We start from the raw sequence: 26188 nt of genomic DNA, 5'->3' as shown, positions 1-26188 counted from the left end.
CATAACTTCATTTAAGAAAGCTTTTGAAAAATAGGACCAGCTCTTAAAAATGCTGTGTTTTCAGGTTGCAAGAGTTAGCGGTAGTGGTGAAAGTGGCTGTTTCAGGAGTTAGGACATGATTGTTAGGTCAGTAGTTTTAATTCTAAAGGGCTGGTTACTTGTGAATGGTCAGGTTTTTTGTGTTTGTTTTTTTTTTAAATACTTGGGTGGATTTGTTTCTGTTGGTAAGAAAATTTGGTCTTACGCTTGTGTAGAATATTTAATTGTGTTACATTAAAAAGCAAAATTAAAGAGTTTATAGGAGTACTGCTTCCTCCATATTACTTTGAAATTGTTCAGCATTAATAGTTTATTATGGACCCAAATAAATTGAGTTGGGTTTTCATGACATGCCTTACTTATATTGACTAGGATTCCATCAGTGTTTCATCTGACTTTATGCTGTAATGCATTTGTCATTTTAGACTGGTTGGAAATAACTGATATAAGTTATAAGTATTTTATTAGAGCATATTTGTTTATACCACCTTTCCTGCTAGAGTATGTGTATTTTATGAAGTACTGTTGTTTTTTTCCCCCTATGATTGGAGCTTGTTTTGGATTGTTTTTGTTTTCCTGATAAAATTGTCTAAAGAGTAGTATTGCTAGTTGTAGCTGTGCTTTTACAATCAGTTTGGGTTTGAGATATTAACTGTTTAAAAGATGGAGTGCATGTATGAAAGCATAATCATTAATGTACTGCAAAGCCCTGTGTTACATTAATGTTTACATCTGAACTTCACCAAAAATCTTTTTTTAACTCCTTACTCAGTTGCCACCACACAGAAGGGCAAATTCCTCTAAGAAGACTTCTCATACAAGTGGCAGTCAATCACAGTTCAGAATTTTCACATTCTTATTTAGGGATTATATGTCATTTTTATTGAAAGTCTGGGAAATATATTCTGATACAAGGGGAGACTTTCTCTTTGATGCTTCCCTTCCTGGCTGCTTAAAACTCTTCCTTCTCACTTTTGGCTTCAGTGTTGTTTTTCATTTTCATTTTTTCTTTTGTTTCCATTCTAGTTTTTATTTTCTTTGCTCCTCTTTACTTTGTGTGTATGTGTGTGTCTGCTTGTGAGTGCATGTTGCATGCTTATATTTTGTCTTAAGAGAGAGCCCCTTTACACTAGCTCACCTCAGAAGTCTTTGGCAGTTTAGAATTTTGTAGTTTTTAGGGTTAAAATTTCTTCAAAGAAACCTGAGCCATTTTCTTGTTAAAATAGCCAAGAACTGTGAGTGATCAGCTTACATCTTCTGGAGCTAGCTCAATAACATTCTTTTACTCTCTCAGGAGAAATGAGTTTTGTTACTCCTGTATTTAAAGTAGCCAGCACAAAGTGAAATAGACCAGCAAAAAGTCAGACTAGGAACTTTTACATCTCTATATTTAGACAGTTGTTTCTTTCATAATGTTATCAATTTTATCTTTTCTCATCTGTTAATTTCGGGGCTGTTAAGTTTGAAGCTTATAGTTCCTATGCTTTGGACATAGGTGATCATAGTAAGTGAACATCTGTGACTTGATCAGAATATAGTGCTTTTCATCTCAGCTATTTACCTCACTCCAAAGTTTGTTCACATGATTCTGTCTGGTTTCAGATGGCTTGACAAGATAAAAACATTATATTTACATTACAGTATAATAAAGTGAAGGCTTTATGCAAAAGTGGCCTCAAGTAATGTAGTATCTTGGCAGACTCCCAAACCTTGTAGGTTTGAGCATCTTTGTAACAGAGCAAAAATTCATATGAGAAGGAAGTTTAATCTCATATGATAGGTTTTTAGAATTGCTTCTCTTACACTTGTATAAATACAGCTTATGAAGGCTAATAGTAGTTTTATAAGAAAATATAATATTAGTTTAGGAAAACTCCTCCTTGTAAATTTGGAATTTGTCTTTCTTTTTCTTAGATCACCTTATTTTTAAAAACAGCTTTTTGTATAGTAATTTGGAGATCTTCAGTTAATGCCATATCAGGTGAATCTTCATTGTATCTTGAAAACTTTGAGTCCAATTCATACCAAAGAGTTGATAAGGCTAGGATATAAGTACAAATTTAAAATGAGCGTATTCAGTGCTCCTGACATCAGCAGGTGCTTATTGTAGGTCTTGTTTTCAGTGCCATATATATTTAGGAGTGGATTAGTGTTTCTAACCATGTCACCTTGATTTTGCTCTTTTAATCTTTTGGGGCATCAGTTTCTTTAACTGTAAAATGGAGGGATTGAATTAGATGACCTGTGGAGTTCTGTTTCTACAATTCTAAGTCCTTCTGATTTTGCCTCTTTGTCAAAATCCATAATTAAAGGATTTCAGATTTTTTGCTCTTAAACTTGGAACAGAAAAAGAAGAGAGAAGAATCGTCATTTTCTTCTAGAAGATATTTCTAGTAAGAGATTACTTGAATTACCTTTATGAAATAGTACATTTCTTCTTTAGTGATCTAACTAGGTGTAGCTTCTTTCTGGCTTAAGTCATCTTTGAAGGAAATCTTTTTTTTTTTTTTTTTTTAAACCTGGAACTTTAAATATATCTTCTGTATTAGGATCATGTTTTTAGGAGCTATTGGTTTTTCAAATTAATTACTATATCTTAAGGCTTGTAGGTTTTTGTGAATTCTAATTACCTGAATTAGAATTCATTTGAAGATAGCATGAAAAAAATCAAAACGTTATTTTAAAAGTTACTCTTGCTAGTTTTGCTGTGTTCAAACCTTTTATAATCTAAAGTGATAGGGATTTGTGTAGGGTATACCTTTTGTCCCATGCTTTTATAGCTAATCACATTAAAAATACTTGCAGGATTTGTAATGACTTAAGTTGAACAGGAAAGAAAACTGTGCTCAACTGAATCTTTAGGCTCTTCTGATAAGTTCTTGAAGGGGCCATTCTGTGCTTAGAGTTAATTTCTCCTGACTTTCAGGCACTTGTGTCCAGCGTGTCCAGCTGTCTTGGCAAATAATGTACAGTCTAATCATAGACTTTTTAAGGATTTCACAGGATGGTTGTTTTTTAGATCTCAGAAAATACCTACTTTTTCTTGACTTGACTCTCCTTTTGATAATGCTGTTTGGAAAGTGATGTAGTGATATTCGTTAATAGAAAAAAATGGAAAATTAACAAAATATTTCTTAGGTGTGTTAATTTTCTATCCTCTCCATTCAATTTTTAGTTCAGATATTATAACTTGCTAGTTAAGGCTGGGTCCTTTTAAGTAGCTTTGGGATTTTACTTAGTTTGATCAGTACTGCAATCAGAAAATTCACACTGAACTTCTCACCTTGTGTAAACGTGGCTCATTTTGTTTAGTAGTTTGAGGAAAAACCCCACCTCAACATGATATTTTTCATTTCTGAACTTGCTATTGGAGATGGGTCATCCTGTTGAAGGCATAATTTACAAAGGCATTTTAACAGCATGGCTCCTCACAAATAGTAGTGTTCAAAAGGCTAGTTTAATAAGATATTTTTTCAGGTATAAAGTTCTATTTTTGCACAGGTGAGAATCACTTAGGACATTTTCTGATTGCTTTATATTTTTATTTTTATTTTTTTTAAAGCTGTGTTATTTTTTAGTTCTTCATGCTTTGGAAGTAACAGTTGAAGAGAGGTGAGGAAAGTTTGTGAAAATTGTGATCGGTGATTAGCTGCCACCTGCCTGAGGTGTCTTCTGAGAGGAACTAACCTCTTTGTGGTGCTAGAGCAAGGTCACTGGATTATAAAAAGAACAGGTAACCATCTTATTCCTTGTCTGAAAAGTTCTGTTTTAAAATTTATAAATGCAAAATGTTCAAGGTAATATGTACAACTGCTTAAAAAAGTTTTTAATTTTCTTCTCAGAAACTAGTAAAGTGGACTATGTCCTTTTTCAAGCTGCCACAGCCATTATGGAAGCAGTTGTCCGAGAGTGGATTCTCTTGGAAAAAGGTAGCATCGAGTCACTGCGAACATTCCTTTTAACCTATGTCTTACAGAGGCCTAAGTAAGTACATGAATCTGGTAATGCTATAATATCTGTCTGAACCTATGCATCTGTCCTTTAAGACTAAGAACAGTTTTCCTTTTTAAGTGGTTTATATTTGTGGTGTAGTTCTATGTGGGGTTTATATTTTAAAGACTCATGTGTGATTAAAACTTGTTTGCATCCTTGTTACTTTCTACTTAAGCTTATGATTCTAGGTTTTTGAGATGCTGAACATTAGGTTTTTCTTTTCGTTATAAATAAAAGTTGGTCTTAGTCTCAAAACTGTTTAATAGCTGGGCACTAGTGGCTCACATAATACTAGCTACTTAGGAGGCTAAAATCCGAAGATCACAGTTTGATGCCAATTTGGGCAGAAAAGTCCCTGTGAAACTCTTATCTCCAATTAACCACTCAAAAACTAGAAGTGGATGTATGGGTCAGAGTGGTAGAGTGCTAACCTTGAGCAAAAGAGCTCAGGAACAGCATCAGGCTCTGAGTTCAAGTCCCATAACTGACCAAAAAACCCAAAATCTGTTAATATATACTTAGTCTTCTTTTGAGTTTGGTAGAGAGGCTTATTTCTTTTATATGTTTTAAGCTTAGAATGGGCTAAGTATTACAAGACAGGTAGGTGATTCCCAAGATTGAGGAGAAGGGAGAGATTAAGAACCATTAACATGGCTGGGCGTTGGTGGCTCATGCCTGTAATCCTAGCTACTCAGGAGGCTGAGATCTGAGGATCACAGTTCAAAACCAGCCCATGCAGGAAAGTCTGTGAAATTCTGATCTCCAGTTAACCACCAGAAAACCAGAGGTGGCACTGTGGCTCAAGGGGTAGAGTGCTTGCCTCAAGCTGAAGAGCTGAGGGACAGTGCTCAGGATCAGAGTTCAAGCCCCACAACTGACCCCCCCCCCCCCAAAAAAAAAAAAAGAAAAAAAAAACGAACCATTAACAAAATGGGATGACAGTAGATAATGCCTGTACTCCTAGTTAATCAGGAGGTGAGATCTGAAGATTGTGATTCAAAGCCAGCCCAGACAGGAAAGTCCGTGAAAGTCTTACCTCCAATTAATCACCCAAACCCAAAAGTGGAGCTGTGGCTCAAGTGGCAGAATGCTAGCCTTGAGCAAAAAAGCTCGGGCACAGTGCACCGGTCCTGAGTTCAAGCCCAGGACTGCCACACACACAAAAGTAAATCACAAACAAAATGTTACATTTATTTTTTTTATTATTTATTTATTTATTTTTGTCGGTCATGGGGCTTGAACTCAGGGCCTGGGTGCTGTCCCTCAGCTCTTCAGCTCAAGGCGAGCGCACTACCACTTGAGCTACAGTGCCACTTCCGGTTTTCTAGTGATTTATTGGAGATAGGAGTCTCATGGTCTTTCCTGCCCAGTCTGGCTTTGAACCGGGATCCTCAGAGCTCAGCCTCCTGAGTAACTAGGATTACAGGCATGAGCCACCGGAGCCCCGCAAATGTTACATTTAATATACATAGAATTGCAGGTAGAACTTTGCAAAGTAGTATGGAGGTTCCTCAAAAGACTCCACATAGAGGCTGGGAAGGTGGCTCAGTGGTAGAGCGCTTGCCTTGCATGCATGAGGCCCTGGGTTCGATTCCTCAGCACCACATAAGCAGAAAAAAAGTCGGAAGTGGCATTGTGGCTCAAGTGGTAGAGCGCTAGCCTTGAGCTGAAGAGCTGAGGGACAGTGCCCAGGCCCAGAGTTCAGGCCCAAGACCGGCCCGGCTCCCCCTCCCCCCCCCCCCAAAAAAAAAAAAAAAAGACTCCACATAGAGCCCCCCTATGACCCAGCAATCCCACTTTTGGGCATTTACACAAATGATCACAAGACCGTACTAAAGCTACCAGCACAACTGTGTTTATTGCAGTATTATTTACCATAGCTAAGATATGGAACCAACCCAGATGCCCCTCAGTAGATGAATGATCAAGAAAATGTGGTATGTATACACAATGGAATTCTGTGCCTCTATCAGAAAGAATGACATTGCCCCATTTGTTAGGAAATAAAAAGACTTATTAAGTGAAGTAAGCCATGCCCAAAGAAACATAGGTCCCATGGTTTCCCTTATTTGCAATAACTAGTATATGTCTGAGACAAGCAGAAAAGGTCAGATAAGTTGATGTTAGGTGAAATGAACCCCAAGATAAGGACTCAAATGGTTTTTCTTTCTTGCTGTTGTTTCTAACATAATTATAAGATGATTTCTTTGTTGTTTTGTATGTCCCTCCCCCACGGTATAACCCTGTTTTCACTGTATTTGATGTTGGTATAATTTGTGGGGGGGCGGGAAGGGGAAAAAACAAATCGTTTAAATAGGGATACAGGTGGACCCATTGCAACAATGAGATGTACATTATGTCGAAAAATGAACTTTACAACTTTGGCTGGGGTGGGGGGCGGCGGGGGAGGAAGGAGGGGAGGGGGGAAGGGAGGACTGTGGGAGATGGTAAGGGAAAACAAAGGAGGAGGCAACGATGCTTGATAAGAAATGTACTCATTATCTTGCCCATGTAATTGTAACCCCTCTGTACGGTATTTTCACAATTAAAAAAAAAAAAAGAATTGCGGGTAGAATCTTTCTGTAAGAAAAAAGCAAGTTCTTGCCAGGTGCTGTTGTCTCACGCCTGCAATCCTAGCTACTCCGGAGGCTGAGATCTGAGGATCTCGGTTCAAAGCCAGCCCGGGCAGGAAAGTCCTTGAGACTCTTATCTTTAATAAACTACTAGAAAATCGGAAGTGGCACTGTGGTTCAAGTGGTAGAGAGCCAGCCTTGAGCTGAAATGCTGAGGGACAGTGGCCAGGCCCAGAGTTCAAGCCCCACGACCCACCCCTGCTCCCCCCCCCCCCCCCAAAAAAAAAAGCAAGTTCTTTAAAGCATCCTTTGAAAAGGGGATTAGGTTCTATGATAAGACAAATTTTCTTCTCTAATGTTCAAACATATTTACAAGCCTTTATATTTATTGCCTATATGATTTTGGGGAGAAACTCATTTAATTTTTCTTTTTCTTTTTTTCTTTTGTTGGTCATGGGGATTGAACTCTAGGTCTGGGTGCTGTCTCTCAGCTCTGTAGCTCAAGGCTAGCACCCTACCACTTGAGCCACAGCACCACTTCTGGCTTTTTCTGCTTATGCTTATGCTGAGGAATTAAACCCAGGGCCTCATACATGCTAGGCAAGCGCTCTACCACTGACCCACCTGCCCATTTAGTTTTTCTTAAAGTCCTCAAACAGAATCGACAATGAACATTGTATGTTTGCTCTTTGTACAATTAGTACTATAGATGTACATCTCCATATCAAAATAATTTGTTACGTACTCATTCAGAAATGTGCTCTGAAATGGCAATTAATGGGTGAAAAACATATACATAAGATGAAATCTAGATAGGGGCTGTAGTGGTAAAGTGCTTCCCTGTCATATGCACAGCCCTGCCTGGGTTTGATCCCAAGCACCTCCAGAAACCAAAATAACACACAAATTTTAATTTAGGGGGCATTACTGTGTTATTTTTTAAATTTTTTGTCAGTCAATGGGTTTTGAACTCAGGTCCTAACTGTTGTCCTTGAGCTATTACATTCAAGGCCAGCTCTCTATCACTTGGAGCCACAGTGGCACTTCTGGTTTTCTGGTGGTTAATTGGAGATAAGAGTTTCATGGAATTTCCTGCACTGTCTGGCTTTGAACTGAGATCTTCAGGTCTCAGCCTCTGAGTAGCTAGGATTACACCTGTGAGTCACTGGCGCCTGGCTAATATAGCTTTTTAAAAATTTTGTAGAATAAAGGTGACTTGCTTCTGATTTTGAGCTTTTCTTCTTTCATAGTAGATTGGTTGATTTTTTTTTTTTTTTGTTGTTGTTGTTGTTTAGTAAGGCTTTAAAAAGTATCACTAAGGTGATATTACCTGGCTTTTTGTTTTTTGGCCAGTTCTAGGGCTTGAAACTCAGGGCCTGGCCACTGTCCCTTAGTTTCTTTTGCTCAAGTTTAGCACTCTACCACTTGAGCCTCAGTATTACTTACAGCCTTTTCCGTTTATGTGGTACTGAGGGATTGACCCGGGGCTTCATACAAGCACTCTTACCACTGAGCCACATTCACAACCCACCTTAAAGTATTTTTTCCCCCCCTTGGTTGTGGGCCTTGAACTCCATGCCTGGGCGCTGTTCCTGAGCTCTTCAGATTAAGGCTAGTACTCTACCATTTGAGCCACAGCACCCGTTCTGTTTTTCTAGTGATTAATTGGAGATAAAGAATCTCATGGACCTTCCTGCCTGGGCTGGCTTTGAACTGTGATCCTTAGATCTTAGCTTCCTGAGCCACTGGCACCCGGCTAAAGTATCTTTTGAAGAGCAGTTTATGTGGCCTTAAGGGCTGATGTAAAATTTCTTCAATATTCTGGGTTTTGACTTGTTAACAGGTCAGGGATAACATGAGGCAGCAAGTTCTGGAAGCTTTCAGGATCAGCATTACAGGAGAAGTTCTGAAGATCCCCTGGATGGTTCCTTCCTATAGCTGATTGTTTATCACAGCCTTTACTTTTCCCATAGCCTGGGATTCATGGGATACTGCAGAGTTAGGCAGGTTTAACTGTGTGACAGAATTGTGTAGTGCTTATATGTTATACTATCTTGTATTACCTGAAATAATTCCATTCTTAAACCAGTTTGATGAGTTCATAAATTATTTTACAATTGGTTCAGGGGTTTATATTGAAATAATCTATAAATCTTTCCCAAACTGACTATTTTTCGTTTTTGTGGTGTGAAGATAGAGCCCAGGGTCTCCTTCATGCTAGGCAAGAACCCTACCACTTGAGCCATGCCCAGCCCTCTCTCCTTTACTTTATATTTTGGAAAAAAAAAATTGGAACATTCATCAAATAGTATAATAAAGAAGTTTGGCTCCAGTGGTAAAGTGCTTGAGCAAGTATGAAGCTCTGAGTTCAAACCCCAGTACGCCCCCCCTACCCTGAAAAAAAAGAAAGAATAGTACAAAAGCCGGGTGTTAGTGGCTCACATCTGTAATTTTAGCTATGTAGGAGGCTGAGATTGAGTATCATAGTTTGAAGCTCACCTGGACAGGAAAGCCTTTTGAGACTTACCTCCAAGTAAATATGAAGGAAAAAATGAAGGTGGAGCTGTGTCTCAAGTGGTATCGCACTAGCCTTGAGCCAAAAAAGTTAAGGGTTAATACTGAAGCCCTGAGTTCAAGCCCTAGGACCAGCAATAAAAAGGAAAATAAAGATACATCCATCTCTAGTAGAGGTTTAAATTGCATGTTTGAATCATTTGGTTATGTACCTTACTCATTGTGATGCTTTACGTAACTGGTGTACTTGTATTATATAATATCTCTAACTCCATATTCTGATTTTGCCAGTTATTTGCATAATTATGTTATTTATAACAAATATTGCAGCTTTCTTTTTTTATTGTTGTTGTTTTGTTCTGTGGTGTTTTTGTTGTTGTTGTTGTTGTTGGTCTTGGGGCTTGAACTCAGGGCCAAGGTAATTGAGCTTTTTCATTCAAGGGCACTATACCACTTTGAGCCACAGCACCACTTTCTAGTTTTCTGGTGGAAAAGACTTACGGACTTTTCTGCCCAGTCTGGCTTCAAACCATGATTCTTAGATCTCAGCCTCCAGAGTAGCTAAGATTAAAGGCATGAGCCACTGGTGACCAGCAGCATTATTTCCCTACATTTAGATCTAGTAATGTTGGCTTTACAAATTTAGGTGGATAGGTTATTATTTTTTAACTCAGGGTTTAACTACAGATTATTCATTCTTTTTAGTTATCATATCTTTGTGGTCTTTTTTTTTTTTGGTCATAGGGCTTCAACTTGAGGCCTGGGTACTGTCCCTGAGCACTTGACCACTTTGACCCACAAACCACTTCTGGTTTTCTTTTGATTAATTGGAGATAAGAGTCTCAGGAGTTTCTTGCCTCAGCTGGCTTTGTATCTTGATCCTCAGGTCTCAGCCTCCTGAGTAGCTAGGATTACAGGCATGAGCCACCAGCGCCTGGCTCTTTGTAAGTCTTTTAAAATCTAGCACTATTCTCTTTTTTGTCTAAATATGGATTAATGAATGAATGGATGAATGGGTGGGTGGATGGATAGATTTATTTGTGGTCCTGAGTATTGACACCACCACACAAAAATCAATTAATAATTTGTAGTCCTGAGAAAGCAGTATCCATTGTTCTATATACTAAGGTGACATTTTTATCTTTTAATGTTCTACAGTGTGTATTAGATTCAAATAAAATATTGGTATATATCCTAATAGGAAGAAATAATAGGTTATATGGTATAGACTAGTATAGTTATGTATATTGCATTACATGCACAGAATGTTTTCTGTTCTAATTGAGGTATATAGTGAGACACAGTACTCTTTTTAAAAAGGCCTGTAGCATTTTGGTCAAGGAACTTGCATTCCATGTCTACTATTTAACTCTGATCTTTGCAAATCAATTGACTAATCTTAAGGCATTAATGTTCTGGTTATTAAATGAAGTGAGCAGTACATAGTATGCAGTTTTAACTTAAGTTGTTGTGAGACTTAAGGTGTTCATTTTCATGAAGTTTGTTTATTGATAGCTTTGCATATTATAAGAACTCAGTAAATGTTATTTCTAATTCTTAACTAAGATTTGAAACTAGCTTTATATACATTTTTACTAGTAATAATCAGGTTTATATACATTTTTCTAGTAATCATTTTCAGTTTCCTTTTTGTTTAACATTCTTACAGCTTTTAATAATTTATTTGCTTAATGAATGGAAGTAGATGCTTAAAGTCTATCTTGGAGGAATACTTTTCGTTTCAGTTTAGACATAGGGATACATTTGTTCATTTGGACAAATACCTAATAAATGCTTGCTATGATATATGCAGTGAGTTTTACAAATACTAATGTGTTTAGAGAGGATAGCCAATCTGCAGGATAAAGTTAAGCAATACTAACCGATGATGTGTTACATTATGTGTGAGTGCTTGGGAACCTTTAGTAACTAGTTTTTAAAGCCCTTAGTAAACTGAGGAAGTGCCATCACAGTCCTAACAGAGGGACTAGAAAGAAGTTCAGAGGACTACAAGTGATGGTGTATGGAGCTGGTAATTAAAAATTTCCATATGCCTGTGGTTTTGAGCTCATATGGAAGGAGTGAGGTCAGAGTTATAATCATTTTCTGAGGTGTGTGTGTGTATGTGTGTGTTTGCATGCAAGTACCCATATGTGCTCTTGTCCTGGGGTTTAAACTCAGAGCTTTGGTGCTGTCCCAGAGCTTTTGTGTTCAAGGCTGGTGCTCTACTACTTCTGGCTTTATGGTTAATTGGAAATAAGAGACTCAGACTTTCTTGCCCAAGCTGGCTTCAAACCATGATCCTCAGATCTCAGTCTCCTAAGTAGCTAGAATTAAAGATATGAGCCACTGTTCTTAGCTTAGATGCTTAATTTGATACCTGGCAAGTTGAGAGGATATAGGAGAAGCTGGAAGGATATTGCGGCTTTTTTTTGCTGGTTAATTGGAAATAAGAATCTTACAGATTTTTCTCCTTTGGTTGGCTTTGAACTATGATCCTTTGATCTTAGCCTCTTGATTATTAGCTAAGATTACAGGAAGGAGTCACTGATACCCAGCTCTGAGCCCTACTTTTAAGTAAAAGTTCTAAAAAGGCATTTTCTGCTCTTGTGAATAATAGTGCTTTGTAAAATGTCTTCCTTGAGATGGGTTCTTACACATGAGGTCATGGGTAGGACAGGTTTTTGTTTTTGTTTTTCACTTGTTTGATTTTGGGTGGATTTGGGGTTTGAACTCAGGGCATTGTGCTTCTAGGCAGTTACTCCTGCTACATGAGCTATGACTCCAGCCTGGAGTTTCTGCTGGTCATTTTGGATATGTAGTCTAATTAACTTTTCTACCCAAGTTATCTTCAAATTACCATCTTCAAGTCTCAACCTCATAGGATTACAGATGTGAGCCATAGCACCTGACTTAGATTGGGGAGGGGAGGGGACAACTGAAGTTTGAACTTAGGACCTCCCACTTGCTAGACAGACATATCTTAGTGATTTTTCTCCACAAAAATTCAACAAGAAACTAACTTAAAGTTTGAACCCAGCCTGAAATGCTTAGTATATACTGGGCAAAATTAGGAATATTTCATCTGTGTAATGCCACTGTTCGTATTATTCCATTTTAAAGATGAGAAAACGTCTTCCCAGTGTGGTCTTACTTGGGGATACATAGCCATTACATAATGGAGCCTGGATTCAAACTATGTCTTGGTTTGGTGTTTGTACATAGCTATCATTACTTTTAGATATAAGTGATGTTATTAGCAGCTTAAGGCATGGTGAGAAATGTGTGAATATTTTTACATTAGATACAGGTAAATGCTTTTACAATTACTTTTATGTCTTACAGCCTCCAAAAGTATGTTCGGGAACAGATTCTATTAGCAGTAGCAGTAATTGTAAAACGAGGATCATTAGATAAATCTATTGACTGCAAAGGCATTTTTCATGAAGTCAGCCAATTGATAAGTAGTGGTAATCCCACTGTGGTAAGTATGCTAATTTTTATGTTTATAAATATGAAAAAATTTAGTTTGTCTTATACAAATAGCATTATAGCAACAGTATATATTTACATAAAAGGAAAAGTGTACAAGTTAATAAATCCAAGTTTTATTTGTTTAGTTTTCTTCTAATGTTTTTTTTTTTTTTCCACCACCCGCCCTCTTCTAATGTTTTAAACTGTGTATATAATGTAGAAAGAGTAATTTGTTTTTTGCTTTCTCATGTCTGTGTTTTTTCTTTTTTTTTTTATTTTTTGTGAACATACTGTACAGAGGGGTTACAATTACATGGGCAAGATAATGAGTGCATTTCTTATGTCTGTTTTTTCATTCTGCTTTAGTAGTCATAATCACCATTTTTGCACAGTCATTTAAGTTGTTTGTTAAATGTAAGTTAAAATACCATAATATTCTTAACAATTTTTATCCCTCCCTCCCTCCCTCCCTCCCTCCCTCCCTCCCTCCCTCCCTCCCTCCCTCCCTCCCTCCATCCCTCCCTCCCTCCCTCCCTTCCCCCATACCTCCATGCTTTTTCCTCATTTTTAATAATTTTTAAGTAGTTACTAGTAATCACAGAAATGTTTGAGTCAAATATAAAGTGATATGTGACATAACAAAACTCATGATTGCTATATCAGTAAGCCAAGGTCGACCCTTATTGACTTCCAGATGGTCTTGTCAGGTTAATTATTGTGGAGGTCATTGTTCTTGACGGGATTACTCTAGAGACATAATTGTTCAACTCTACCTCATCCTTCCAGTCTCCTGTCTACCTTCTAGAGAACTGGATTTTTTTTAGAGTGTCTGTTCTGTTTAGTCTTTCAGAGGCAAGAGAAATAGGAGTTGGTATTAATGATCACATATTATTTTTGAACTGTTGGTTTTTATTAGCTGAATGATATGTAACTCATAGAATTGGCAATACCTCACTATTCTGATTTTAGGTATTACATCTTTAAATATTTTGGGTAGTTATTTTTACTTTCATTGTATCTTTTTTTTCCAAGTGTTTAATCGAAATTTATTTAAGTAAATATTGATGATGTTTATAATTTTCTAGAGCATCCATCCAGACAGCTACCTTATAAGCTTCAATCTTTTTTTTTTTTAATTATGAAAATACTGTACAGAGGGGTTACAGTTACATGGGCAAGATAATGAGTACATTTCTTATCAAGCATTTTAGCCTCCATAAGCTTCAATCTTGCTGACTTTTTCTTTTTTTTTTTGGGTCCAGTTGTGGGGCCTGAACTCTGGGCCTGGGCGCTGTCCCTCAGTTCTTCAGCTCAAGGCTAGCACTCTACCACTTGAGCCATAGTGCCAGTTCCGGCCTTTTCTGTTTATGTGGAACTGAGGAATTGAATTCAGGGCTTCACACATGAGAGGCAAGCATTCTACCACTGATCTACCTTCCCAACCCCTCATAGTATCTTTTGAGAGCTTTTAAGAAATATCCATGTGGAAGTGGCAAATTGGCTTAAGCAGTAGAGCGCCTTCCTTGAGCTGAAGAGCACAGAGACAGAGTTCAAGCCCCATGACTGACCCAAAAAAAAAAAAAAAAAGCCAATGACGAAATAGCCATGTGACTCAGTGCTGGTAGCTCACATCTGTAATCTCAGCTACTCAGGTGGCTGAGATTTGAGGATCATGGTTTTATGCCAGCCCAGGCAGTAAAGTCTGTAAGACTATCTACAGTTAACCAGCAAAAAGGCAGAGGTGGAGATGTGGCTCAAGTGGTAGAGTACTAGTCTTGACCACCAAAACTTAGAGACAGCATCGAGGCCCTGAAGAATGGCATAAAACATAAAGCAAAAAAAAAAAAAAAAACCTTCCAAAACTTGAGTCTATATATCTTACAATTGTTAATAAATTCTTTAATTCTTTATATCTTATATCTGTAGTAGTATGACTTGCTTTTTTTTTTTTTTTTGGTTCACTATGGTGCTAGAGATCAGGTCTGTGGTCTTGCACGTAGCAGGCAGGTGCTATGTTACTGAGCCATACTCCTTCCTAGTCTTGTATGTGATTTTAATTTTTTTTTATTTCACCAGTCCTGGATCTTAGCCCTCTGGGCCTCTATGCTGTCCTTGAGTGTTTTTGTTTACAGCATTCTGCCACTTGAGCCACAGTTCCACTTTCTGCTTTTTAGTACTTAATTGGGAATAAGAGTCTCACAACTTTCCTGCCCCAGTTGCTTCTAACCATGCTCCTTAGATCTCAGCTTTCTGAGTTGCTAGGATTACATGTGTGAGCAACGGGTGCCTAGCAGTAATATGTGGTTTTAATTATATGTTGGATGCTTTTGAAACATGGAGATGTAGGAGGAGGTTCGTATGTGTGTCTCTTAATTTCCACAGTTGTTCCAGTCTGTTCTCCCTTCCCTTCCAACTTTTACTATGTACTCCATGTTATGTATCCGCTTCACTGTTCCAGCCATCTGCCCTCTACTCTGGCTGGGACCCTTGACTGACATGTCAGGGGTCTAAAGGAATCCAAAAGCAAGCTTGACAAAACTTTGGAACTTAATATACATACTTTTAAGTTTTTCTCCTCTCCTTAGGAATTTGCCACAGGCTATGTATTTATTATTTTTTCCATTATCAACTTTATTGAGGAATAGTTTACATTCATTACTGTGTTCATTTAAGTGTACACTTTTTATTTAGCTATACCAAGGAAATACTACCAGTCAGGATACAGAATATTTGTTTCTTGATTTGGGATTGTTTGGATGTTGTGTTTTCTGCTATTTGTGTCAGATTTCTTTGAGTAATGAAGTAGAACTTGGTGTGTTGGTACCAGTACATGTACTGAATGTTTTGGAGTCACCATAGCAATCACTTATGTATGGCTTTTGAACACCTGAAATATGGTTAATGTTACTGAGGAACTGAATTCTTAAGTATTTAATCTTAATTATATTCAAGTAATCACATATAGTGACAGTAATACAGGACAGTGAAGAAGTTCTAGATGTGTTTTGTGTGTGTGTGTGTGCACGCGTGTGTGCGTGCGTGTGCATATATGTATATGTGCATGTATACTTGTTCTGGGGCTTAAACTGAGAGCCTAGGCACTGTCCTTGAATTTTTTCCTCAAGGCTTGCACTCTACTACTTGAGCCATAGCTCCACTTATAACTTTTGGGTGGTTAATTGGAGATAAGAATCTGGTGGAAGCTGGGTGCCCATGGCTCACCCCTGTCATCCTTGCTACTCAGGAGGATCGCCCTTCAAAGCCAGCCCAGGCAGGAAACTCCAGGAGACTCTTAACTCCAATTAACCACTAAAAAAACTGGAAGTGGCGCTGTGGCTCAACTGGTAGAGCACTCTCCTTGAGCTGAAGAGCTGAGGGATAGCATCCAGGCGCAGAGTTCAAGCTCCACGACCAACAAAAAACAAAAAAGAAAGGGGTTAGGGGAGGGAGAGAATAGCAAACAAAAGAAAAGAAGGGGAGGGGAGAATCCTTTCTATACAGCAACATCTGTTCCAATCATTCTCAGAACATCAATTACTTCAGTGGCTTAAAAAATACAATTGCCAGGTTGCGTGGACTACTTTTTGTAGTCAAATTACATAAAGGGAAAGGAAGCAGAGAGAACTCAATTCCCAAGTATGTGCTCATTCCTGAGAATCAAAGGACTGTTTATCCTTTGCTTGTGTGTTCCCAATGCCAAGAGGATACACACAGAAGTGTGAGTACAGGCCTTAAATCTCAGTACCAAAACCCTAGCTGAAAGGATCACCAGGCTAACACTGGCAGGACATTAGTCATTGATAGACAGCTTCAGGGACACTAAGAAATTTCTTTCTTTTTTTTTTTTTTTTTTTTTTTTTGGGTCCGGTCGTGGGGCCTGAACTCTGGGCCTGGGCGCTATCCCTCAGCTCTTCAGCTCAAGGTTAGTGCTCTACCACTTGAGCCACAGCGCCACTTCTGGCTTTTTTCTTTTTGCTTATGTGGTGCTGAGGAATCGAACCCAGGGCCTCAGGCATGCAAGGCAAGCGCTCTACCACTGAGCCACCTTCCCAGCCCCTAAGAAATTTCTTGTATACCTCAATGCGCTAGACACTTACCACAAGGATGTTGAAATGGAAAAATTTTGATTGAGAGCAAGACTGTCAAAATTGAAAAATCTTAAATGAGATCCAACAACTCAGTATCTAGGACTAGCACAGCTTTCCAAGTAGGACTCAGTTCCACACCTTTTCCAAGCTTGGCAAATCCAGCACCTTTCCTTCAGCTCTCCAAGGCAGCCACCACTGGATTACACACATCAGTGGTTTGGAAGCAAATACACACAAATGACAGAATTACCAAACCATTAGAACTAGAGAGCAAAGCTCTACATCAGAAATGGGGACTAGGGCTGGAAAGTTGGCTCAGTGGTAGAGTGCTTGCCTTGTGTGCCCGAGGCCCTGGGTTTAATTCCTCAGCACCACATAAGCAAAAAGAAAAAAGCCGGAAGTGGCGCTGTGACTCAAGTGGTAGAGTGCTAGCCTTGAGCTGAAGAGCTGAGGGACAGCGCCTAGGCCCAGAGTTCAGGCCCCACGACTGGACCCAAAAAAAAATGGGGACTGTATTTACTAGTACAAAGATCTCGAAGATATCGGAGATCCTAGAGAATAAGAATAGCTTCCCAATAGTTTTTGCTTCAAAAATTGTAAATGAACTCTTAAATCATTATTTTAACAAAATCTAATCACTACAATATATCAAAACCACAAGCCAGTGGCTGATGGCTCCCACCTATAATCATAACTACTCAGGAGGCTGAGATCTGAGGATCTCCATTCAAACCAGGTCTAGGCAAGCAGGTCCATGAGAATCTTATCTCCAATTAACCACCAAAAAAGATAGAAGTAGAAGTAAGTGATAGAGCACCATCTTTGAATGAAAAACTAAAGGGGGGCTAGGAAGGTGGCTCAGTGGTAGAGCGCTTGCCTTGCATGCATGAGGCCCTGGGTTCGATTCCTCAGCACCATATAAGCAAAAAGAAAAAAGCCGGAAGTGGCACTGTGGCTCAAGTGGTAGAGTGCTAGCCTTGAGCTGAAGAGCTGAGGGACAGTGCTCAGGCCCAGAGTTCAGGCCCCATGACGGAACCTCCCCCCCCCCCCCAAAAAAAAAAAACCCCAAAGGAACCAAGATCCTCAGATATCAGCCTCCTGAGTAGTTTGGATTATAGGTGTGAGCCACTGTCACCCAGCTCTTTCTTTTTAATACAAGTTTATGTTGTAAGCTCAGTCAGCTTTGAATTCTTTGTAGTCAATCTCCTTGCATCAGTTTCAAGTGCTAGGATTACAAATGTATGCCAACATACTCAGGAATATTTTCTTTTTTAAAAAATTTACTTTATTGTTTTAGAGGTGCTATGAAGTAGGGTTACATTTATATGCATCAGGGCTGGGAAGGTGGCTCAGTGGTAGAGCGCCTGCCTTGCATGCCTGAGGCCCTGGGTTCTATTCCTCAGCACCACATAAGCAAAAAGAAAAAAGCTGGGAGTGGCGCTGTGGCTCAAGTGGTAGAGTGCTAGCCTTGAGCTGAAGAGCTGAGGGACAGCGCCCAGGTCCAGAGTTCAGGCCCCACAACTGGACCCCCAAAAAAAACAAAAAACAAAAAAAACATTCATATGCATCAGGTAATAGGTACATTTCCTTTTCCACAGTGTCATCTGTTCCCTCATTTTCTCCCATCTCTACCCATGAGTTGCACATTCACTTCCATCAGTGTCCAGTGTGCTCCATTGGTGCACTTTTTCATTCTTTTTCCTAGCTTCTGTGCCCTCCCCACAGCCTCTCACAGATATACATGTGAATATTCCTTATGTATATAAGGTAAAGAATACAGAGCCATGGGGGAGGGGGAGACAAATTAAGAAAAAAGTCCTTTGTTTCCATATCTTTGGAGTTCGTTTCAATATGTATATTATTTTATATACATATAAAGAGCCACTTGCGTATTGCACCTTTGTGATTGTCTCCTAAGTTTATCCTGTGGTCTCACTGTATGTGAATATCTAGAAGCTTGTGTAATTTGTCATATCTCAGTGTATTTTAGCTCTAACATATCATCAAGATGTTCTTTTTAAAGTTAATTTAGTAACAGGACAAGAGCTTCTATATAGTAGGAAGCTAAGTAGAAATTAAGTAGAACTTAATTTCAAAACTGTAGGATGATCCCAGGTGTCGGTGGATCACGCCTGTAATTCTAGCTGCTCAGGAGATCTGAGGATTGTGGTTCAAAGCCAGCCTGGGTAGAAAAGTCTGTGAGTCTCTTTATTTCTTTTCTTTTTTTTTGGTTGGTTGTGGGGCTTGAACTCTGGGCCTGGGTACTATCCCTCAGCTCTTTAGGTCAAGGTGGGTGCTCTATCACTTGAGCAACAGTACCACTTCTGGTTTTCTTAGAGGTAAAAGTCTTAAAGACTTCCGGCTGGGGCTGGCTTTGAACCATGACCCTCAGATCTCAGCCTCCTGAGTAGCTAGGATTACAGGTGTGAGCCACCAGGGCCCCGCTGAATCTGTTTCTAATTAACCACCAGAAAACTGGAAGTGGTGCTGTTTGGTTCAAAGTGGTAGAGCAAGAGCCTTGAGCACAAAAGCTCAGGGACAGTATCCAGGCCCTGAGTTCAAGCCCCACAGCTGACCCCCCCCCCAAAAAAAAAAAAATTCACAACAACAAACAACTGTAGGATGGACTGATGTTTGTGACCACACTAAAAACAGTTTAACAGGGCTGTGAATGTGGCTTAGTGATAGAGTGCTTGCCTAGCATGCATGGGTTTGATTCCTCAGTACCACATAAACAAAGCCAGTACTGTGGCTCAAGTGGCACAATGCTAGCCTTGAGCAAAAGAAGCTCAGGGACAGTGCTCAGGCTCTGAGTTCAAGCCCCAGGACTGGAAGAAAAACACACACACAAAAACAGTTTATCAGAAAGTCCATATATGGCAAACACAGTGCACAAACAATGGCATTCCTGTTTTTGTCCAGCAGCTTGAAACTACTAGCTCCTTCAATAGCTTTTTAAAAAATGGGACTATAGACCAATTAAACATTTTGCTATGCTCTATATCTTCTTCTCAAATGCTTAGGAATTTAGGACTGGGGCGGGGGGGCGGGGGTTGTAGCTCAAGTGGTAAAATGTTTGCCTAGTAAGCATGAGGCTATGAGTTCAGTCCCTAGTACTACTTCCACCAAGAGAGAGGGTTTGAGGTTAGGGGAAGATAGCTAGTGTCAGCTGATAACTTTTTTGGCTGGTTTTAAGAGATATTTTAATAAAGAATTGTCACCTGCAGAAATCATATGATTTATTTTCTATTAAATTAACTGACTACTTTTAATCTCACTCCTCACCTAGAATGATACTTAACTTACATTGACCTTCACTGTCCAGCAGTTATGTGTCCTGGCTCTCTTGCTTAGGATAATTATTGGTTTTTGGTTGTCCACAGCGTTATACCAGTTTATGTTCATACATGTTTTGGGGGAAATGAATATAATAGAACACTGGTTTGAGGTTCATTTGTAGTCTTAAATTACAGCTATGGTGTATAGAATTTACCAAACAATTTATTTGAATTCTCTAGGTCTCAATTCTCTAATATGTAAACTAAATGTCCTAATGTCATTTCAAAGTCTAACTCAGCAATTGTTTATACCATATAATAACATCTCACTACCTTTATTTCCAAAATCTAGAGAAAGTAAACTCTAGTTAATTATCTCTTTTTATCAAATCTTATATTTTATCTTTTTATCTATTTTTAAGTATTGAAAGAAGAAAGTATGAGTAAAAACTCACTGTGTATTAAAAATATATAGTCATGCTTTAGCTTTCTTCTTTTTTTTTTAATATACCAGTCCTTGTGTTTAAACTGAGGGTCTGGGTGTTGTTCCTTAGCTTTTTCACTGAAAGCTAGCACTCTACTACTTGAGCCACAGCCTCCACCTCCTTTTTGGTGGTTAGTTGGAGATATGAGTCTTAATGATCTGCCTCAGCTGGCTTCCAACTGTGTTAGGATTACAGGAGCGAGCCTTTAAAGCTGAAATGCTTTAAACAGTGTCTTGTCATCTTGTTTGTTTTGTTTATTTTTTGCATAGTTGTATGGCAAATTTTATAACTTCATCTAACCTTCCCTAAGGAGGTGCTGATTACACAATACTGTTTTTTCATGTGTTATGGAGTATTTTGTTTGTATAATAATGTTTGTATGATTACTAAATAATTATATATGATTATAATATGTGAGCAAGGTGGGTGTTTTGCTTCTGTGGTTATAATGGTCATTGTGGTTATTTTATCTTAGTTATCAAGTGTCTTACACTTAATACTAGTTTAAGATGAGTATGGAAACTTTTACTTTTGAATTATGGGTTATTTTAAAGCTAACATTTAAGCTAAAATTTTCATCTATTTCATGTTTGCCTATTGCCTTTGAAAGTCCTAGGCCTATGTTAAATCACTTTTAGAGGTGCCTAATTCAGCATTTAAGCTTCCTTTCCTTTCCTCCTCTGCTGGGTTAGAGAGAAGTGGGTGAGAAATTCAGTTGTCTGCAGCAGGGTTGCCCCTGGATTTGATAGCCAAGTTAATCTCTTATCACAAGTCTCATTGATGTTTGCTTAGACAAGCAGCTGGAAGTCTGCTTTATAGTATGGCAACCTTTCATGAAGTTTATTCTTGGCAGTAAGGATCTTGGGGCAAGAGCCAGGCTATTATAAGAGACAATCCTTTCTGAACAAGAGAATTTTATTTTGTCAGCTGGAGTTAGTGTTTGAGTTAGTGTCTTGTGCTTGTGATAGTAGCTGGTAAGGCAAGCTGTCTATGAAGAAGGGCTTTTCCAACAGCGTGAAATTAATGGCTTTACAAAAATGTGAAATCTGCTACATGACTTTTAATGTGAAGAAAAGTGTTACATTGTTAGCCAACAAATTAGCTTAGGAATTTTCAGTACTTTTATAAAAGAAGATATACTCTGAGGATTTTTCCCTCCTAAGCTTGGAGACCTCTTTGCATTGTCTTCTGTTCTACATATTTAAATTTTTTTCTTTGAAATGTATAAACAGCTAAAAATTTCGGGAACCCATCGTGTATTTATTTTTGTACTTCCTCGTGTTAACATACTGGTGGCATGGAAATAAATGATTTGTTAATTCAAGCAATATTTACTGAGCATATGCTGAATTCAGCATGTGCTGAATTATTTTGTCATTTTAATTTGGCAGGATGTAGATAACAACCAAGAAGTAAGATTTCTCCCCTTCCCCTATAGCAAAACAAGTTGTTTTTGATTTTCATGATAATGATTAGAATACTGTTCAACTTTACCTGCGACATTTAGATTGTACTTGTACATGCAATATTTAACTTGAACCATAGGTAAATTATGTGGCTTAGGGAACAGGTTACTAGCTCTTGCTCTGTGTAGATGTGCTGTCTGAGGCCACAACCAATGAAGTACCTTTGTAGCATGAAATTAGACTGTTAGAACTTCGATTGTTTTTTTCTGGCTTTTTGGTGTAGAATTCTTGTCTTGCCCGGCTTTTTGGTGTAGAATTCTTGTCTTGCCCTGTAGTTTTTATTACGCGCACGTGTGTGTGTGTGTGTGTGTGTGTGTGTGTGTGTGTGTGTGTGTGTGTGTGTGTGTGTGTGTACACGCAGTTATTTTAGATACAGGCTAAATTTCATTTTTTGTTTTCTCACTTGTTAGTAAGTGAAAATGACTGAAGTTGTCAACAATAGTGAACAATATACCACCACAAAGAGCTCTTGAGGAAAGTTGAGATATAAAGCAAAAAGCGTAAATTCTGATGCTACATGGTCAAAGGATATATGGCGCCTTATACTTGAGTAGACTCCAATCTTTTAATCTAGTACAATATAATGATTGCTAAAGAAATGTGTAAGAGCAAGTTTTGTTCAGTTTGCTCTGCTTAGAAATGAACAAATATGAATTTTGTTCTTTACAATCTTAGATAAATGAACATTGTATTATCTCTTAGAAATCTTAAGTTTTTTTTTTAAGCTAATGGAATTCTGTATTGTCAAATCTCTGTTTAGGTAGTATGACAGTCTTGTACTGTTTCTCCATCAGTCAGTAAATTTTTGTCTATTTCACTGAAGTTATTTAGCTTTTGGTTCTGACCCTCTTAAGACTCAGTCACTCTGTTTAATGCAGAATGATATCTCACCCTAATAGTCTGTCTGACAAAGGGCAGAGATAGAACAGAGGTCAAACTGGTTGTTGGACAGTGTGTAAGGGACTGAATAAGATGATTGCCAAGGGGCTGGGAAGTTGGCTCAGTGGTAGAGCACTTGCCTTGCATGCATGAGGCCCTGGATTCGATTCCTCAGCACCACATACGCAGGAAAAAAAAGCTGGAAGTGGCGCTGTGGCTCAAGTGGTAGAGTGAGCTGAAGAGCTGAGGGACAGCGCCCAGGCCCAGAGTTCAGGCCCCACGACCGAACCAAAAAAAAAAAAAAAGATCATTGCCAAGAACTAAAAAGACCACCACAAGCACAGGAGAAAGTTGTTACAATGGTAAGCAGCAAAGCTTGTGATCTCTTCCAGGCAGATTTTTGCTGTTTTTCCTTTTCCTTTTTCTCTTTCTTTCTCCCTTGAGAACTCATTTTTGGCTTGCTGCCCTATCTTCAGTATGATTGCATATAAGAATAAGTTCAATTTAAGAGGATTCAATTGACAAATAACTGAAAATGAGTAAAAGTATTTGGGAATGACATTTTGTAATATTTCATTTCCTTCTGGATAGAAATACCTAAATCAGTGCTTAATTTTTATTTGTCTCTACTGAGTCTGTATTCACTTGTTACTTTTGGTTAGAGTACTATAGTATAATTAGGGCTTATCATACCAATCTTCCTCCCTCCCTCCCTCTCTCTCTCTCTCTCTCTTTCTTTCTTTCTTTCTCTCTCTCTCTCTTTCTCTTTCTCTCTCTCCCCCTTCCTTCCTTCCTTCCCTTCTTCCTTCTTTCCCTTCTTCCTTCCTTCCTTCCTTCCTTCCTTCCTTCCTTCCTTCCTTCCTTCCTTCCTTCCTTCCTTCCTTCCTTCCTTCCTTCCTTCCTTCCTTCCTTCCCTTCTTTCTTTCTTCCTTCCTTCCTTTCTTCCTTCCTTTCTTTCTTTCTCTCTCTCCCCCTTCCTTCCTTCCTTCCTTCCTTCCTTCCTTCCTTCCTTCCTTCCTTCCTTCCTTCCTTCCTTCCTTCCTTCCTTCCTTCCTTCCTTCCTTCCTTCCTTTCTCTCTCTCTCTCTCTCTCTCTCTCTCTCTTTCTTTCTTTCTTTGCCTGCGCACTGGGCACTGTCCCTGAGCTTCTTTTTGCTCAAGGATATTACTCTACCACTTGAGCCAAAGTGCTACTTCTGGCTTTTTCTGTTTTTGTGGTACTGAGGAATCAAACCCAGGACTTCATGCATGCTAGACAAGCACTCTACTGCTAAGCCACATTCCCAGCTCATCAATCTCAATCTCATCATTCATTCCAAATTAAGGAGAGATTAAATTGTTCTCTTTCAAACGTGCTGAATTTTAGTTTTTTGGAAGTTTATAATTTTAGATTTTTTTCCCCTTTTTTCTTGGTCATGGTGCCTGAACTCTGGACCTGGGTACTGTCCCTCAGCTCTTCAGCTGAAGGCTAGTATTCTACCACTTGAGCCACAGTGCCACTATTGGCTTTTTCTGCTAAGGAATTGAATCCAGGGCCTCATGGATGCAAGCACTCTACCACTGAGCCACCTTCCTGTCTAATTTTATATGTTTTTATAAACAAGATATTTGCCAGGTATCAGTGGCTCATGCCTATAATCCTAGCAATTTAAGAGGCTGAGATCTGAGGATTGTAGTTTAAAGCCAAACAGGGTTGGAAAGTCTATGAGACTCTTCATCTCCAATTAACCACCAAAAAGCCGGAAATGGAGCTGGGGCTCAAGTAGTAAAGCACTAGCCTTGAGCAAAAAAGCTCGATGACAATGCCTTGGCCTTGAGGACTGACGTACACACATTATTCCATTTAAATAGAAAATATCCCCCTTCCCCCTCCCCCCCAATCCTGGGGCTTGAACTTAGGGCCTAGACACTGTCCCTGAGTTTCTTTTGCTCAAGGCTAGCACTCTACCACTTGAGCCACAGAGCCACTTCTGGCTTTTTCTGTGTATATAGTACTGAGGAATTGTACTTGGGGTTTCATACATGCTAGGTGAACACTCTTAACTACTAAGCCATATTCCCAGTCCAAAATACTTGTTTTATAATACCTTATTTCATAAGTGCAAAGTGGAAAAATATACAATGATATGAGTTGATGGTGGTATTTATGCAATAAGAAATTGAAGCTGGATATAGTGACTCACACCTGTAATCTTAGCCACTCTGAAGATGAGTATCATGATTTGAAGCCAGCCCTGTGGAAGAGTCAATAAGACTCTCTCTGTCAACAAAAAGCCAGGATTGGAGGCATGGCTTAAGTGGTAGAGGGCCAGTTGAGCAAACAAAAGACTCTGATTTCATATATCAGTACTGTCCCTTTCCCCCTACACTCCCAAAAAAGAAAAAAAATTGGAAAGTTACAAATTATTATAGTTAACATCAGGATGTTGAGATTATAGGCATTTTTATTATTGTGTGCTCTTTTGCACATTCTAGCTTTCACTAATATGAAGTTATGTTGTATTATTTTTGAGAAATGAAAATATGTAAGGACAAGATACTTAAATTCAAGGAACTGAGCTTGTAAAAAGAATGCATTTTGTTTGTAGTTCTCATATAAGAATGAAAATGCACTTGCTTTTACCAGTGAATCTAGACCGTGTCAGTAGTATGAAAGATTGCACTTTTGGAAGGATATATTTATTTGCTGCAGTTTCAAAGCAGTCCATGTCTCTGTGAGTTCCCTGTTTGTCTGGTGAAGTAGATAGTTAACAGAACCTTAGGACTGCTTGCTTGTTTGGAGAATGCCTGCCTTGTTCTTATTCACATTTAATATCTTGACTATAAGCATATTTGTAATCTTAGGAAAGACTTAATATTGTAGCTCTGTTATGAGTACATGCTACTTTAAACATTAGAGATGTTCACTGGCAATTTATATATGGTTATAATTTAAAAATAAGTTATCTTGTGAAAGCACTCAAATCCAATCTGGCAAGCTGTAAATTATTTGTGGAAAATTATTACAGGTAATTTACTTAAAATGTTGATAAAAGTTGGTATTTAACAGGTGTTTCTAGATTTTTTTTTTATTTTTAGTCAGTTGTGGGGCTTGAACTCTAGGCTTGGGCGCTATTCCTGTGGTCTTCAGCTCAAGGTTGGTGCTCTTCCGCTTGAGCCACAGCACCAGTGGTTAATTGGAGATAAGAGTCTCATGAACTTTTCTGCCCAGATTGGCTTTAAACCCTGATCCTCAGATCTCAGCCTCCTCAGTAGCTAGGATTACAGGTGTGAGCCTCTGGCACCTGGCGTTTGTAGATTTTTTTAAGCTTACTTTTTTTTTGGAGTGTGTGTCGATTGAACTCAGGGTCTAGGCACTGTCTCTGAGCTTTGTTTTGCTCAGGGATAGTGCTCTACAACT

The 26188-nt window shown here is 38.7% G+C and overlaps 1 protein-coding gene across 3 annotated transcripts in view; it reads left to right on the top strand.

The window, feature by feature from the left end:
* Xpo4 (exportin 4) overlaps positions 1 to 26188 on the top strand; it is a 112942-nt gene that overhangs the window by 24712 nt on the left and 62042 nt on the right. The window contains exons 2-4 of one of the 3 annotated variants that reach the window (XM_042685329.1): positions 3618 to 3772; positions 3882 to 4023; positions 12465 to 12603. In XM_042685329.1, the coding sequence (XP_042541263.1) occupies positions 3929 to 4023; positions 12465 to 12603 (234 nt within the window). In that variant the 5' untranslated portion in view covers positions 3618 to 3772; positions 3882 to 3928. Of the gene's footprint in view, positions 1 to 3601; positions 3773 to 3881; positions 4024 to 12464; positions 12604 to 26188 lie in introns of all 3 variants that reach the window. The other 2 variants (XM_042685328.1, XM_042685327.1) reach the window with 2 other exon arrangements.

This window comes from Dipodomys spectabilis, unplaced genomic scaffold (genome assembly GCF_019054845.1).
Source record: "Dipodomys spectabilis isolate Male_0828 unplaced genomic scaffold, ASM1905484v1 ptg000095l, whole genome shotgun sequence".
Taxonomy (NCBI): Eukaryota; Metazoa; Chordata; class Mammalia; order Rodentia; family Heteromyidae; genus Dipodomys; species Dipodomys spectabilis.
Note: the sequence above shows the minus strand (reverse complement) of the source record. Positions and strands in the feature narration are given on the sequence as shown.